This window comes from Asterias amurensis, chromosome 17, assembly GCF_032118995.1.
Source record: "Asterias amurensis chromosome 17, ASM3211899v1".
NCBI classification, from domain to species: Eukaryota; Metazoa; Echinodermata; class Asteroidea; order Forcipulatida; family Asteriidae; genus Asterias; species Asterias amurensis.
In genome coordinates, this window is record NC_092664.1 from 6492561 (window position 1) to 6507649 (window position 15089).

Consider the following 15089-nt stretch of genomic DNA (forward strand, 5'->3'; position numbering starts at 1 on the left):
TTTGTAAAATCCAACCAAGCAACTGTTTTTAGGTAAAGACTTGACACTTGCTTCCTTATTAGCCTTTTGGCAAGTTGATGTTATTCCAAAGTTAAACTGTCTCAACACCCATGTCCTCTGTGTTGATCAGAAGTGAATAAGGAATGTTCAATAAACTGTTTTGAGATTTCCATATTTATCCAAGAAAGTACGCAGATTTGCTTTCAACTTTATGAAGCCATGGAATAAATGTAAAACTAAACCCTGCTGTATGCTTAGTTTGCATTATTGTACCAAGTCCAGCAGCCGATTTCACGAAACGCTAGGATTAATCCTAACTTGAGTCAGGACGAGTAACCTGTCCTAACTTGGGATGGGTTCAATTCGTCCAACATCTTCAAATAGGGAACTTAACTCGTCCTAAGCCTAAAGATTAATCCTAAGTTAGGAAGAGTTTGGTGAAATTGATGGCTGGTTGCCTAAAGCCCTTTTCACACTGTATCTCTTTCTCCGTGGAATACAGCCTCGGGGAGGCCCCAGGACTCTTTCCTCCAAAAGTAACCATGGCGCACTTCCACACTGCATTCCTATTCCACGAGGTTCAGGTTGCACATCCAAGGGTTAAACCGCTGTAAATACCAGCTAACCGCTGTTGGATATCAATAATAAATAAAACATACTCCATAGAAGGGGTAGCTATTCCCGCATCATTCCCATTTGCCGGGGCAGACAGAAGTAGAGATCATAGTGTGAAAGGTTGCCCCCAGGAAATAGAGAAGTGTGAAAAAGGCTTTTGGTGTACAGCTTCCATATTTCTTCTTTTAGCACATTATTCGTACTGATGCACGAATGCAATGTTTATTTACAGCACTATCACCCTTTTCAAAACCCCAGCTTCGGCTCAAGATTCGGCTCAGGCTAACTTGGCCCGGCCGTTGTTTTTATTGTGCGCGCTTTGCATATGTGCTAAGGGCTTCAGACCAAAGGACGGAGTCTGAAGCCGAATCCAAAGCAGGGGATTTGAAAAGGGCCTTTGAGCGACTCGATCCAATATGAGTTATTTAAAGACCACTGTATCCATCATAGCACCGACACACTGTACAATATTAGCCGTCATCAATACCTCCACATGCTCCTCTAAATGTCTCTTAGGGTCGAGTTTGCCGACGTTCTTCACCACTAACTGCTCTTTAGTCATGGTGTCTTCCTCTTCAACAGCCTAAACACGAAAAGAATAATACAATCCAGAATGAATCTTTGCAAATATGAGAAGTTTGTATGATGAAAAAAGTAAACAGCTGTATTGAACTTCTTAACGATCCAACCGGTATGAATTTGAAATGTGAGATTGATCTCACTTTTCAAACCGTAGAAATGGTCTGTATCAAAGGCTACAAACTTGGAACCAACAAATAAAAAACTAGGCTTTGTTTTTTGTTGTTGTGTTATAGTGCATTAGGACTAATTCAGGACCATTGTTGCTATCTTGGCTGAGCGGTGGCCCAAGCTCTGGTGTTGTCGGCAGCAGAGTGTGGGTTCAAATCTAGGTCATGACACTTGTTCCCATAATTTCTTTGTACAGTTGGGAAGGTATTGCATTCTGCTCTACCAGCCATGCTCTTAGTGGATGATCCCTCTGCCCTGCCTCCTTACGGACTGTGAAGGGGGCTAACCTTATTTCAGCCCCAGGAGTAGTGCCCCTGGTGACAGCTGATTTGCGTTGACGGCCCAAATCAGTAAAGTGCAAGCCGCTAGATTACAGGATTGTCATTGGCCGAGTAATCAGGCGCCAATGTAAAGCGCATCGATACGTTACTGTAAAATGTGCTATAAAAAAAATTGTTAGTATTACTTGCCAGCATTTGTTTAAGACTTGCATAAAATGCTTTGGCAAGGCTGTTCTGGGAGAGGGGTGTATTTAGTTGTTGACCTACCTTATTATAAGACTTAGCAAGATCCAGCATCTCTTTGACTGTCGTCTCGTTCAGCTTACAATGTTCATTGTAGTCTCGCAACATCAGACCATCCATCCAGCTCTTCTTGTGTAGATTCAATAACATCTATACCAAGCAAACAAACATCAACAATAGTAAACAACAACAACAATGAGGATAGTCTAATAAGACATTTCTGCGTATATTTGGTTTGCGGTCACATCATGTGTGTATCTACTTGCTGGGTAGATTATGTTCTTCTGAGAACTTGTCTTGCTTTATTTTCTACTACTGCCGAGTAGATTTACAACAGTAAACAACAACAACAACAACAACAACAACAACAGTAAACTATCAAGAACCCCGAGGCAACAGGAGTGCTACAACAAGGATAGTCTGAGAAGACACTTCTGTGTACATTTGGTTTTCACTAACACCATGTGTATATCTACTTGCTGGGTAGATTATTTTCTTCTGAGAACTTGTCTTGCTTTATATTCCACTACCTTAGTAAAGACATTGGTAATTAAGGAGAGTTCTCAGTTCTGATAAGAACTGTTCCGCTCTTTCACCTGGGCGAAAGGTAAAAAAAAATCGGCCCGTACTACTACGTTCACTGGATCGAGGGGACTTCTCGCAATTGCTGTGGTGTCCTTTGCAAAGTTCCAATTCAAACTAAAATTTTCCTCAAACAAGTGCCCCTTAATAAAGAAAGTCAAGACTTGACTCTGTATTGTTGTACAAGTTAACCTTTACCTTTTGTTCAAGTTCATTCTTTCTGTAGTTGATGGCAATGGAATAATAATGCCGATTTAATCCATGTATAAGAGCCTGAATCGATGGCTTCTGAAGATGACCAAGATTAGACGTCGTCTGTCTAGGCTCCTGACCAAGCACCATCATGTTAGGGTTGATCAGACGGAAAGCGTCGATAACAACTTTGCCTTTGACGCTCTGGATGGGGTCAACGACCACGGCAACGGCTCGGTCTGAGAGGGCCTCAAAGCTCTGTTGGGTGTTGATGTCGACGCCCGACAACCAGCAGCCGAACCCAGGATGGGAATGGTACCATCCCACTACCATCTCTGGTCTGTTGAGTAAAGACAAGTCTTGCAATTTATTTATTTGTCTTGTTTAACCAGGGTAGCCCCATCAGTTATCAAAGAACTGTTCTCCCTGGGGCTCTAAAACTTTCAGTATTCCACCATGGCGAAATCCGGCTTGACAGATTTTACAAACACATCACTCTCAGATTGCGTAAAAAATAAGTTTCATTTTAGATTTGGTTTTGCCCATACACTGATATCCGTAAAGCTATGCATCCTCATTACTTTCCAAAGTACCTTGAACAAATCCACATATAACTGGGGTGTCATTCAAACCCAGGACCTTTGCCATAACCAAATAATAGTCTTAACTTCTATGAACATTTAACATTGTGTATAGTTGTAGTGTACATACCTCCCTGTTTGTCTCAACATATCCAACATTTTGGCCTGGAATACTGGATCAACAGCCTCTACGCTCACCCCCTGGAATAAGAATGGCAAAGTTAGTCACAATACGCTGAGGGCCCTGATCATTAGGCCTGTATACATTTGTAAACAACAAGTGATTACAGACTGCAGTTCTTTCGCTCATCTGAATCATCAATTTATTATTAGGAAGATGAAATAAGGACTTTTTCTAGTAAGGAAGATGTTTCTAGTTGTAATCTTACCGTTCCTGATTGTGGCATTGCAAATACATCAATAACTCGGACCGTGTAGTCGTCTACAAACTCTCCTAACATTAAACCCATCACTTCCATCGGAACACCAGCTCGACCATGTTTCAGCATCTGTAAGAAAAATCAGCAATGTTCAAAACTGTTAACAACTTGGACCCCTAGCTTACTGCATTTTACAGGTCCTGGGGAAGATTTAACAAAGATTTAAGAACCGCTGGTTTCAATCAGTATGCTCTGATCATCTTCAAGAGAAAGATGATCTTGCTCCTGAAGTCGAACAGAGCAAACTGATCGAAACGTTGAGTCATTCAACAATTGTTCTTTTCAAAACCAACACTACTCAAAGAGAGATATTCACATAGTGTTACCGCAAACCTTTCTTTGTAAAGGCCCACTCACAAAGGCCTCGATAATGAGAACAAATATGAGAACGTTTAAAATGCACCCCCTCGATTGGTTGAATAAGCGCGGGTGTATTCTGCGTGGAGCAATTCAACCAATAGAATGCGTTCTCTTTGTGTCGTTATCGTTATTGTTGCAGTGTGACTCAGCCTTTAAGCTGCTGTTTTGATGTTGATGCATTTTAGTTTTACCTTCAATAATGCCAATGATGAGATGTAAACTTGTTCCGCTGTGTCAACCACTGGTGCATCACTAGCTCCACCAGCCTGCCCCAACCCTGGCATTCCATTTCCTAATCTCAACAGGCGATCCATTCTAGAATGCTGAGGATATAAAAAAACAATAAAGTCAGTTTATTTTATTATATATTTCAGGTTATGAACCAAGGATGCCTCATAAAAAAGCTAATCACTGCAGCACAAAAAAAAAACCTGAGAAAACCTGTCTTGCCAGGAACCAGAAACACCAGATTTAACTCACTATTCAATGGTAAGTTTTCTACATTCTCTAAGTTGACGTGTGCTAGCGTTATCCTCATTTATGTATGCATAATTCCTGGCTTAATGTCCAGTCCAAAGGACAAAGCAAACTATAGGACAGCATCTTGCTCAACGTCAAAAGTGCCATGACCGAGACTCTGCGGACTCAAACTCACACTCTGCTGATTAGAAACAGCAGAGCTCAAGTCTGTTACTCTTAGTCTTAAAACTGCTCGACCTTGGCACGCCACAACGACTAATGACTAGTTCAATGTTATGACTGACTTTTGTCCAATTTGATGGTACTGCTAGTATCATCAGTGTAAGATGTTACACTTCTACTTCTAGTCTACAGTACTTGGCTTGCAGTAATTTTAAAGGTCTGTTTTCCCTGGTTAAGACGTGGCCTATACTATAGGCCTATCTATGTTACGTTACACAAGTTGGTTGATTCCTTAATTTAAATTGAGACCAATATATTAAATGTTATATTAATTACGGTTCATAACAGTAATTAATATTACATTTTAGACCCAGTGACTGGGGCGCTGTACTCCTTTTTTTTAATTTGTCATTATAATTAAAGGTTGTGCTGAAACTTTAGAAGTGCAACCGATAATGACAAATTAAAAAGAAAAACTGAATTTGTCCGAAAAAGGAGTACAGCGCCCCAGTTACTGGGCAAAATTTAAATACTCCTTCAAATTCAATAAAAAAAAAATTAAAAAAAGTAAAGTTCAAAATCAAATAACTTAAAAAGGGAAGAAAAGGAAGAAAAAAATAATATGTACACTACTATGACTACAGTCGACATCATTCCATTATGCAAAGACTAGTATTATTAAATTTAAGTAAAACTAAAAAGTATTTATAGAGGAGTTTGCGGTAACACCATACCTTGTTCAAAATAATTGCGTGAACAATATTTTGTTTAAAAATAATTGCGTGAACAAAATAACGGAACAACCTGAACAAGCATATTATTATTTAACGTGTAGGTAGTGTAGTAGTAGTAGTAGGCAGTTTCAGTCAAATTTAATGCAGGTGATTTTTTCTCTGACAAGATGTGGTCTGTTAAGGTGTATTCTTAGAAGTAAAAATCAATTTAAAATTTTGAAATCGGATGTTTGGTTGCAGAGATATACCGTTTTTAATGAGCGTGGATCGTGAAAAAAACGTACCCGTGTTCAAGTTCAATTCTTATGTTTTTCTTCATATCGGCCACGGCCAAGTTTAGTGCACAGCCTATGGCAATAGAGGGCGCACACTAGGCGAGCGCCCTCTATCTCTTACAAACTGTGCTTTGAGGCGCTAGTATGATTTTTTATGAACGGCAAAAAGTGATATTTTGTGAATCAAACTGAGGAGCGGCATCGTGGGGGAAATTGTTAACTATAAAAATTAAATATGTGTTAAGTTTTGCAGGTGTTTGTGTGAATATTCTTTATTAATTATGTCAACAAATAGCATTATTAAATTAACCAGAATGGAATAAAATTAAAGAGTTTATGACTGGTGTTTCCTTTAATTTAAGATCAGTTGATCCTTTGATTTAAAATTGTAGCATTAACACAGTAAAAATTTAGAACAATCTTTAAAAAACTTGAGGATGAAGGCATTGGTATACATCGATTATTTTTGTTATATTTACAAAGACAATGTCTAAAAACCAATGGCTATAATTATACAATCAATTTTTTTGTTCAACTTTCGTTTCAATTAGTATAGGCCTTTAAAAGTATATAACAATACTAGTTTCTTTTGACTCAAGATGAGCAGTCTGTTATTATCAATTCAGAACGTAGAAATTATCAAAGAAACAAGATCGGGCAGCTTTCCAGCTTTCTATTATTAGAGCCCCGGCCTATCAAACTTATTGTAACACACGCCCTCTTGTGGTGGCACATCACGGAAACACGAAGATGTACGAGTACGCGTACATGTACAATCGTGCGTATTTAGGACAACTTTGCATGAAATGGTCTAACAAAACCTTTCTGCGGGAGAAGAAAACATAATCAAATTACACCAAATTTTCACAAGTTAAACTTAAAAGTATGGGAATTAGCACTGACAAAGTCGCATTCAATTTTGATGATTGTCTCTGGAAGAAATCTTGATTCAAAAAATGGAAAACGCCGACAAAAATAGGTTTTTATGGTAAAAGCTATGCGACTAGCTGTACGATGTGCGGAATTTTATCGGCTACACGATGATGTAATCGTTATCTCATTTTGTGTAAACATGTGCTCCCGCATCGCAAAAAACCGTCTTCGGGCTTCTTCGGCGCTTTCCGAAGATTTCCGAAATCTGTTGTCCACGGGGTTCAAAGTTGACGTCATGCACAAACGAATGGGCGCTGCACGCCAGGCCAAGCTTCTGTTTTTTTGTCGTTGCTCTCTTTTTTTTACAATATCTCCGAAACTATTCATCCGATTTCGAATATTTTTAAAATGTAAGCACGGGGAGAGAATGCTCCTGCCTGCTGTCAAGTCTCATAGTTGTGAGTTGTACAAAATGTGAGTTATGATTTAATATATTTCGTTCTTTTTTTTCGGGGCTGTGTGTGTGTGTGTTTTGGTACACGTAAAATCAACTTGATGAAACTGCCTAGTAGTAGGCTATCATCCGCTTTGGATGGTCTTATTTTAATATGGATTGTTGAATTCAAGACTCTGGCCTGGGTTATTGAATTCTAATTGCTCTAGTATATATACTTCTACTTCTACGTGATATAGTTTCTTACTCAATAGTCATACACAAATCAAAACATTAAACAATAAAACCTACAAAAAGAACAAACTCAAACTGATTTTGAAACAAAAGATCAGAGCAACCTGTCGGAAATAAACGACTTTGGCAATCCATCACCATTTTCAATGCACAAAACCCACAACACAATCCTATCTTTTACAAGATAACTAGAAAATAAATACATAGTATGATGGTAACATTAAACCACTTAACAAACAAATATGGTTATAATCTAGTGAAATATAATCGTGAATGGTTAGAAAAAGCCTTAAAACTTACAATATTTGTGGGGAAATTTATTTAGCGTCAAAACTTCGGTGAAAACTGCTCGCTCACTATTTGCCTGGCTCCTAGACGTGACTGATGTAAATACCTTTACATGTTCATTATATCAAGGAGCCCGACTGTCAAATTATCAACCTCGTGTTCAGTACAACCTCTAGTTAAATTTTGCTCGCCTCCATGCATAAAGCACCACTGCCCGTAATCTGTGCACAAAGTAATGGGTAAAGGAATATTGCCATATCATGGGTCCACGGCCAGTAAATGTAACGGTCTGCCTTCTCATAAACTGTGTACAAGCGTAGGGTACAGGAATATTGTCATATCACGGGTTCACCATGGCCCGTATCCTGTGCACAAAGCGTTGGGCATAGGAATATTGCCATACCACGGGTTCACTATTGCCCGCACTGTGCACAAGCAATGGGATCAGGAATATTGTCATATCACGGGTTCACAAAGTGACCAAGGCCCGCACATTGTGCACAAGCAATGGGATCAGGAATATTTCCATATCACGGGTTCACCAAGGCCCGCACACTGTGCACAAAGTAATGGGTACAATCTGAAGACGGACCGTTACAATTTACGTGCTGTGAACCCGGGATATTGGCAATATTCATTCCATTGCTTTGTGCACGGGCGTTCACGAAGCGTGCACCAAGCAATGGGCATAGGAATATAGCCGTATCATTGGTCTAACATACACACTGTCGCACTTGTTGGTCACCGTTAATTGATTGCATAGCGCCCTCTATCGTGCGATAATTGCCAGGTCCTTCCAAAACATCACAGTAAATTGTATGCTGAATCCGGTAAAAAGTATCTACTCGTAAATAGGTAGGTAAGAATGAGTGTTTTGACATATTATTTCTGCCCCAGAAACAGACCCTCATATATATATGACTATAAAAAGGGCCAGATTAAAATGTGTATTTTGTTTGTAGTAATGGAGGAACGTTCCTTAGAATCAGGGCCCAATTATTCATTGAAAAATTAAAGCCTGTTGTACTGTTGTGTTGTTGTACTGTACTATTTGATATAAGCATCAAGCATGGAGGAAGGAATTCCTTCCTCCATGATATAATGATAAGCATGACAACCAAACTTGCTAAGCACAGAATGGTAGAATTGCTAAGCAGAAACAGTTGGTTTTAAAGTTTGCTGTGTCTTTGGAATGTAAATTATTAAGTTAGTGAGGCTCATCATTTTCAGACTATTTTGTAATAAATTTGGCCAAGGAACTTGTTTGTTATGGTTAACTGTGAAGTGTCATGCCTAAATAAAAACATTTTTGCAGTGATCTGATGATAGGCCTACCGCATTACCACTACGTCCACAGGTTTACTTAGTAACTTAGTGAAGTTAGCTACACTGGGCCTATAGTCTATTTAAGTGGTAGCACATAACTAAAAGTCTATTTAAGTGGTAGCACATAACTAAAGGCTTACTTAGTTCAGTAACAACTTTAAGCCTACATCAGATAGTGTTTGTGTACATTTACATTACGTATTCAGATTTAACTTTAAGGAGTGAGGCTTGCACTGTTGTGGTGTAGAGTATAGGCCTAACTGTTAATTTTTTTAATTTCTTTTTGATTGCTTGTAATTTGTATTGTAATTAAAGCGTTGTGGTACCTCTTTTTTGTGTAAGAACGCTACAAAAATGCTAAGATTATTATTATAACTGGGTTCATAATCATATTTCCATAGTACAGCTACATGCCTGCTTGGTCAAGGTGATGACCCTTTAATTATACTTTTTTTTCCAGGCAACCTTTGACCCCCAAGAGCTCCATTGTAATGTCATTGAGACATCTACATCTTCCCCTGGCTGCAGCGTCTCTAGTCGGGACAGCCTTAGTCAGCTTCCTGATCTATAAGTTGCTCAAACCCCCAAAAAGAAGATCAAGAATGGATTATTCCAAAGATGCAGTTGTCGTGGAAACCATTGATGTCTTAGAAACAGCGATGACGAGAATTATTGAAGACACATCAAGTTTTAAGGTATGAGTCAAAGACTGAATGTTCAAGAACTCACTCAGCCAGCAATAGTGAAGTTAACAGTATAAGAAGTCCCCTTGATCACCGGCTGATTTTCTTCCTTCCATAGTTTAAAAGCAGAACAGTGCTTTTCAAAATTGAGAAGTCTTTGGAGTTCTTCAAAAAATCTACTGTACAGTAGTAGAATTATAGCAAGAAAAGTTTTCAAAAGAACATTCTACCCCAGCAAGTACTCCTAGAACATTGAGGTTCGTTTCACTATCGTCTCCCATGTTCTATGAGTACCTAGTAGATTAAGACTGAGTCTGCTTCATCTGAAAAAAAAACTTTAAAAATACACAAGATTAGAGGGTCACTGCTTACCCAAAAATAAAGTTCTAACTGTGACCATCGCTATGGCAACACATTTTAGATACCAACTATTATTGTAATAACCAGCTGTTGTGTAATAAACAAAATTGGTCCAAATATCGTGCAGACCTGCTGACTCTCCCCGATTCAGCAGAAAGTTGCCAGAAAATAAATATCCCCTCTATTTTTGTACCTCTCCTTGATTGCAACTTGCAAGATGCATATGGGGGGGGGGGGGCTCTAATCCAAAGAAGGACAATTCTGTTGAATAATACAAAACATGCGTGTGATTTTGCCTTTGTTTGTATAGGTGATTGGTTTAGATTGTGAATGGTGCAGTGAGAGATCTGGTAAACGTCGCCCCATTGCCTTGCTACAACTAGCAACAATCAGTGGGTATTCTGTTCTGATACGTCTCTGTAAATTAGACCACAGGAGTCTTCCACAAAGCTTAAGAGATCTACTTGCAAATAGAAGGTTGGTTGCTCAAAGATGTGCCAAACATGGTCTGAAATAAAACATTTAAAGGCACTGGATATATTTGGTAATTGTCAAAGACCAGTATTCTCCCAACATGTGCATAAATTAACAAATCTGTGAAAAATTTGGGCTCAATCGAAGTTGTTCAAAAGAAGAGAATGAAAGAAAATTGACCTTTATCACGCTGTCACCATCTTGGTCATGTTCCCTGTTTCCAATAAAGGTAATGAATGCTAACATTCATTGCGCATGGAACCAGTCTCAGTTTGGTTACAATGAGTTGGAATGGAGTAAAATCAAGATGACCACACACACTTGCTGCACAAATTTGTGTGCTTCAGGTCTGAAGTCTTTCTCAGACTCAAATGTTTTAGTGAGAAATTCCTTCTTTCTCAAAAACTACGTTACTTCAGAGTGAGTCATTTCTCATAATGTTGTGTACTATCAACAGCTCTCCATTGCTCATTACCAAGTAATTTTTTATGCTTTTACCAATAGTGTCCAGTGCCTTTAAACAAACAGCAATTATTAGGCCTACATGAATACTCAAAGCCACTCCCTCCAAAGGAGAAAGGATTCTCGTTTTGATTGTTGATCATTTTTTCTTACAGTATTTTGAAAGTGGGCGTCGCCGTTCTTGACGATGCAAACCATCTTCTTACAGATCATCACCTCCCAACAAGAGGCTGTCTTGACCTCAGATATGTTGCCTCACGGCACATGCCCCGTGACCTCAGGTCAAAGTTCACTGGTAGCCTCAAGAACCTCGCGGATATTTTTCTCAACAAGACGTTGGATAAATCAGAGGGTGTTCGCTGCGGCGACTGGGAAGCTGACGTGATGTCTACTCATCAGATTCGATACGGAGCGCAAGACGTCTTGGTAGCTGTAGACATCTTCCTTTCGATTCTGCAAGGAAAGTTTGGCGCTCTCCCCGACCGAGCCGATGACAATCTCTGGAGTCAAGTCGCCTCAATGTGCCAAGGACTTTTAGATGTCAAATATAAAACCAAAGCAACGGAACGGAAAACCAACACCAATGTATTGACTGAACCGATCAAGACAACAACTAAAACAAGCAATGCTTATAAACCCCGCCAAACTCAGATGTATCACAATTGCCGATTAATCGCCCCTAGTGGTGAGCTTCTATGTACGTGTCACAAACAGAAAGCTGAATGGTATATTAAGAAGGGTATTGGAGAGTTGGAATGTGAAGAACCATTTACAGTAAGATTAAAGTTTGAGCCGTCAGGAATGCCTGGGTTAGATCGTGCTTACTATCTACAGGATAAAGCTAATATGTGCGTCGTGTGTGGAAGTGAAGACTCCTACATCAGGAAGAATATCGTCCCTCATGAATATCGAAGGTAAGTGACTGTAAGGCACTGGACACTATTGGTTATTACTCAAAAAAAATATTAGCATAAAAATTATTTGGAAATGAGCAATGGAGAGCTGTTGATAGTATAAAACATTGTGAGCAACGGCTCCCTGTGATGAAATAAAATAGTTTTTGAGAAGGAGGTAATTTATCACTCAAATATTAAAAAGACTTTAGGCCTGAAACCGTTACTAGGCATCTGAGAGCAAATACATTTGTGCAACCATGGTTTTTTCCTTTCGCAATTCTCTTGAAACTTTGATGGCCAATTTAGTCCAAATTTGTAACTAACATTTTATTCATGCAATGTTTTATGTTTCAGACACTTTCCTGAGGTGAACAAGAAACACACATCCCATGATGTTGTGTTACTCTGCCTTGCTTGTCATCAACTAAGCTCAAGCTACGATCGGATCATACGTAGCCAACTCACTGTGGAGTACAATGCACCGATCACAAACTCAACTAATGCTCGTTATCGTGAGGATCCACAGAGACTGAAAGCTCGCTCTGCTGCAAAGGCACTCAAGCGTAACATCAAGGTTGGAAAACTTCCCGAGCAACGGGTCGACGAATTGAAGAGAATATTGTCTGAGTTTTGGAATGTTGAAGAAGTGAGTGTTGATATAATTGATGAAACGCTCACCCTTGATGTGAAATGTGAGAATGAGGAGTTTCAAGGCTCACATGGGGAGAAGGTTGTGAACTTGGTGATGAAAGAACAAAACGGAATTGAGAAGTTTGAGAAAAGATGGCGTCAGCAGTTCCTTGAGACGATGAAGCCCAAGTTCATGCCGGCGTTATGGTCGGTACACCATAGACACACCAGTGTGGATTCTAATGAAGATAATCAGGGGTCCATACCGCCACGGTAGCAGGCCACAGAGGCCTTGGCCTTTGTTGCCCTGGGCCCATTTTCATAGAGCTGCTAAGCACAAAAATTTGCTTAGCATGAAATTTCTTCCTTGATAAAAACAGGATTACCAACCAAATTTCCATTTGTTACATATTGATTGCTACTGGTATTCAGCTGTTGTTTGCTTATCCTGAAAATCACGTAGAAATTTGGTTGGTAATCCTGTTTTTATCAAGGAAGAAGTTTCATGCTAAGCAAATTTGTGTGCTTAGCAGCTCTATGAAATTGGGCCCTGGTTTTGGCCTTGGTGCCCCTTTAGAAGTTTTCCCATGTGATTTTCCAGTGGAAGTGCTCTTGCTAAATGAAAATGGTCTAGCCTTCCTAAAGATGAAATTCCAGGACTGTGTTGGTTATTTTCTGCAACTCAGGACAGGCAAATTTGGAACTGAAACCATTCAATGTTTATTGTCCAATACTTCATCTCAATTTTGTTTTAGGTATTATTTTTGGCTGCCTGAATATTTTTCGAACTTTTTTGCATGTTGTTGGAACAGACTCAGTGTGTTGGAACATGTCTCTCCAAACATCGGTTCTAAGAAAAACATTTGTGGATATTTTTCAACTTAATTTGAATTTTTTACTTCTAGAACACCCATTTTAATTGCCTTGGATACAAAATAACAAAGACCTGTGCCTAGAGCCGATGGTTTTATTTGTTTTAAAAGTTTTTTTATGGTCTTCCATGACGGGGGCCTCCCCCTTTTTAAGGTTTTATTTAAAAGTACAGGTCTGTGTTAACAAAACAAATTTAAAAACAAAACGCCCGCTCAGCCCAAAAGTGATATATCCATGTAACATAAATAGCGCCCTCTGTTGTCATACCTCTACGCTTTCTCTATTGTTATTAAGATTCAGTTCAGGTAAATATTTGACATCTGCTCACTATCAAAAAATATATTTTGTTATACTTAGTGGGTGGAAGGGCCTTGGGGTGCAAGTAACAAAAATGCATGTTCAATTCAAAATATAGTCCGTTGCCACATTGTGAGAAACGGCTCCCTCTGAAGTGGAGTAGTTTTCGAGAAAGAAGTAATTTCCCACGAATTTGATTTTGAAACCTAAGATTTAGAACTTGAGATCTCGAAATCAAGCATCTGAAAGCACACAACTTCGTGCGACAAGGGTGTTTTTTCTTTCACTATTATCTCGCAACTTCGATGACGCATTGAGCTCAAGTTTTCACAGGTTTGTTATTTTATGCATAATATGTTGAGATACACCAAGTGAGAAGACTGGTCTTTGACAATTACCAATAGTGTCCAGTGTCTTTAAGGACACTATAGGCTCCCTAGGGTTAACCAGAAAAAGACCAAAGAGCCATACAATTCCTTTCAACTTACATTTATTTCAATGTAAAAATGTCGGACCTCTACAAAAATATAAAAGATAATATTTCTGTTCAAGATTTGTAAATGATTAAGTATGGAAATAAAGAAAGTAAAATAAATGGAGGAGCAGAAAAAGCAAAGCCTTGAGAATGAAGGTAGGGTCATTTGGTAGTAACCCCAAAAAGGAAATTGTGCAATTTTTATCCGAAAGCGGGTACTTGGTAACTGTAGTAATCATCCTTCAAAATTATTCTGTCTGAAGTGATTAGAAACCAACAAAAATACGATGACTTGAATACGATGACTTGAATACGTTGAATCGTCAGAGGCCCTTTTTCGAAACCACAGCTTCGGCTTTGGATTCGGCTTGAGGATCCATTCTCCCGTCTGAAGCCATGAGCGCATACCCAAAGCATGCGCAATTGTCAAATCAATGGCACAAGCCTGAGCCGAATACAAAGCCGACATCGTCATTTCAAAAAGGGCCAAAGATTGCCTGCAGGCGATTTTCTGAAATGTCTATGGTGTCCATTTGCATGCTGCCCTCAATGCATCAGCGAGAAATGGGATTGGTACCCACTGTCACCGCACTAAACTGAAAATACTGGAACAGATTTTGCTGTTCAAAAGGTACACACTGAAACTTTCACATGTGACTTTTATTGTATCCCTTATATAAATACGCGTATACATACATTAGCATCACGTTAAGAACAATCAAATGATAGCCCAACCTTAATAATTGTATGCATGTCTAATTTCAAAATTGGTTTGTTTGTTGGCAATTGTTATAATAGTGCTTTGATTGTATTCTGTTATTTCCATGATTGCCCAAAACATGTATAGATTTGTTTCTTCCTCTTGAGCTTTGAGACCTTGAAGGCGCCGTAAGTCCAAGCTTTGCACAAGGCCCAACTTCATAGAACTAATTAAGCAGAAAGAACTGTTAAAAGAATTCTGCTAAGCAGAAATGAGCAGGATACCAGTCAAAAATTGTATGTGAAATGATCATTTGACTGGTAACTGTATTCTAATAAGTGAATTATTTGGTGCTAAGCCGCTTTTTTT

The 15089-nt window shown here is 39.0% G+C and overlaps 2 protein-coding genes across 2 annotated transcripts; one reads left to right on the forward strand and one right to left on the reverse strand.

Moving 5' to 3' along the window:
• Nucleotides 1-70: 70 nt before the first annotated feature.
• Nucleotides 71-7722, reverse strand: LOC139949790 (26S proteasome non-ATPase regulatory subunit 14). The gene is made up of 7 exons (XM_071948332.1): nt 7557-7722; nt 4236-4367; nt 3634-3753; nt 3375-3445; nt 2670-3003; nt 1914-2039; nt 71-1198 (listed from the first exon to the last, which is right to left on the reverse strand). Exons 2-7 carry the CDS (start codon nt 4356-4358, stop codon nt 1037-1039), a joined length of 936 nt encoding a protein of 311 aa, XP_071804433.1. The 5' UTR covers nt 4359-4367; nt 7557-7722; the 3' UTR covers nt 71-1036.
• A 628-nt stretch (nt 7723-8350) lies between these two features.
• LOC139949736 (exonuclease 3'-5' domain-containing protein 2-like) lies at nt 8351-15060 on the forward strand. Its single transcript, XM_071948254.1, has 5 exons — nt 8351-8399; nt 9331-9565; nt 10224-10390; nt 11005-11763; nt 12100-15060. The coding sequence occupies exons 2-5, from the start codon at nt 9362-9364 to the stop codon at nt 12650-12652; spliced, it is 1683 nt and encodes a 560-aa protein (XP_071804355.1). The 5' UTR covers nt 8351-8399; nt 9331-9361; the 3' UTR covers nt 12653-15060.
• The last annotated feature ends 29 nt before the right edge of the window (nt 15061-15089 follow it).

Coding starts and splice junctions, on each gene's coding strand:
- LOC139949790 (XM_071948332.1), bottom strand. CDS start 4,358: ATGGATCGCCTGTTGAGATTAGGAAATGGAATGCCAGGGTTGGGGCAG. Junction 3,446..3,633: donor CAATGCCACAATCAGGAACG/GTAAGATTACAA, acceptor TTCTTATTCCAG/GGGGTGAGCGTAGAGGCTGT. Junction 2,040..2,669: donor AGAATGAACTTGAACAAAAG/GTAAAGGTTAAC, acceptor TGCTTGGTATAG/ATGTTATTGAATCTACACAA.
- LOC139949736 (XM_071948254.1), top strand. CDS start 9,362: ATGTCATTGAGACATCTACATCTTCCCCTGGCTGCAGCGTCTCTAGTC. Junction 9,566..10,223: donor AAGACACATCAAGTTTTAAG/GTATGAGTCAAA, acceptor TTGTTTGTATAG/GTGATTGGTTTAGATTGTGA. Junction 11,764..12,099: donor GTCCCTCATGAATATCGAAG/GTAAGTGACTGT, acceptor TTTATGTTTCAG/ACACTTTCCTGAGGTGAACA.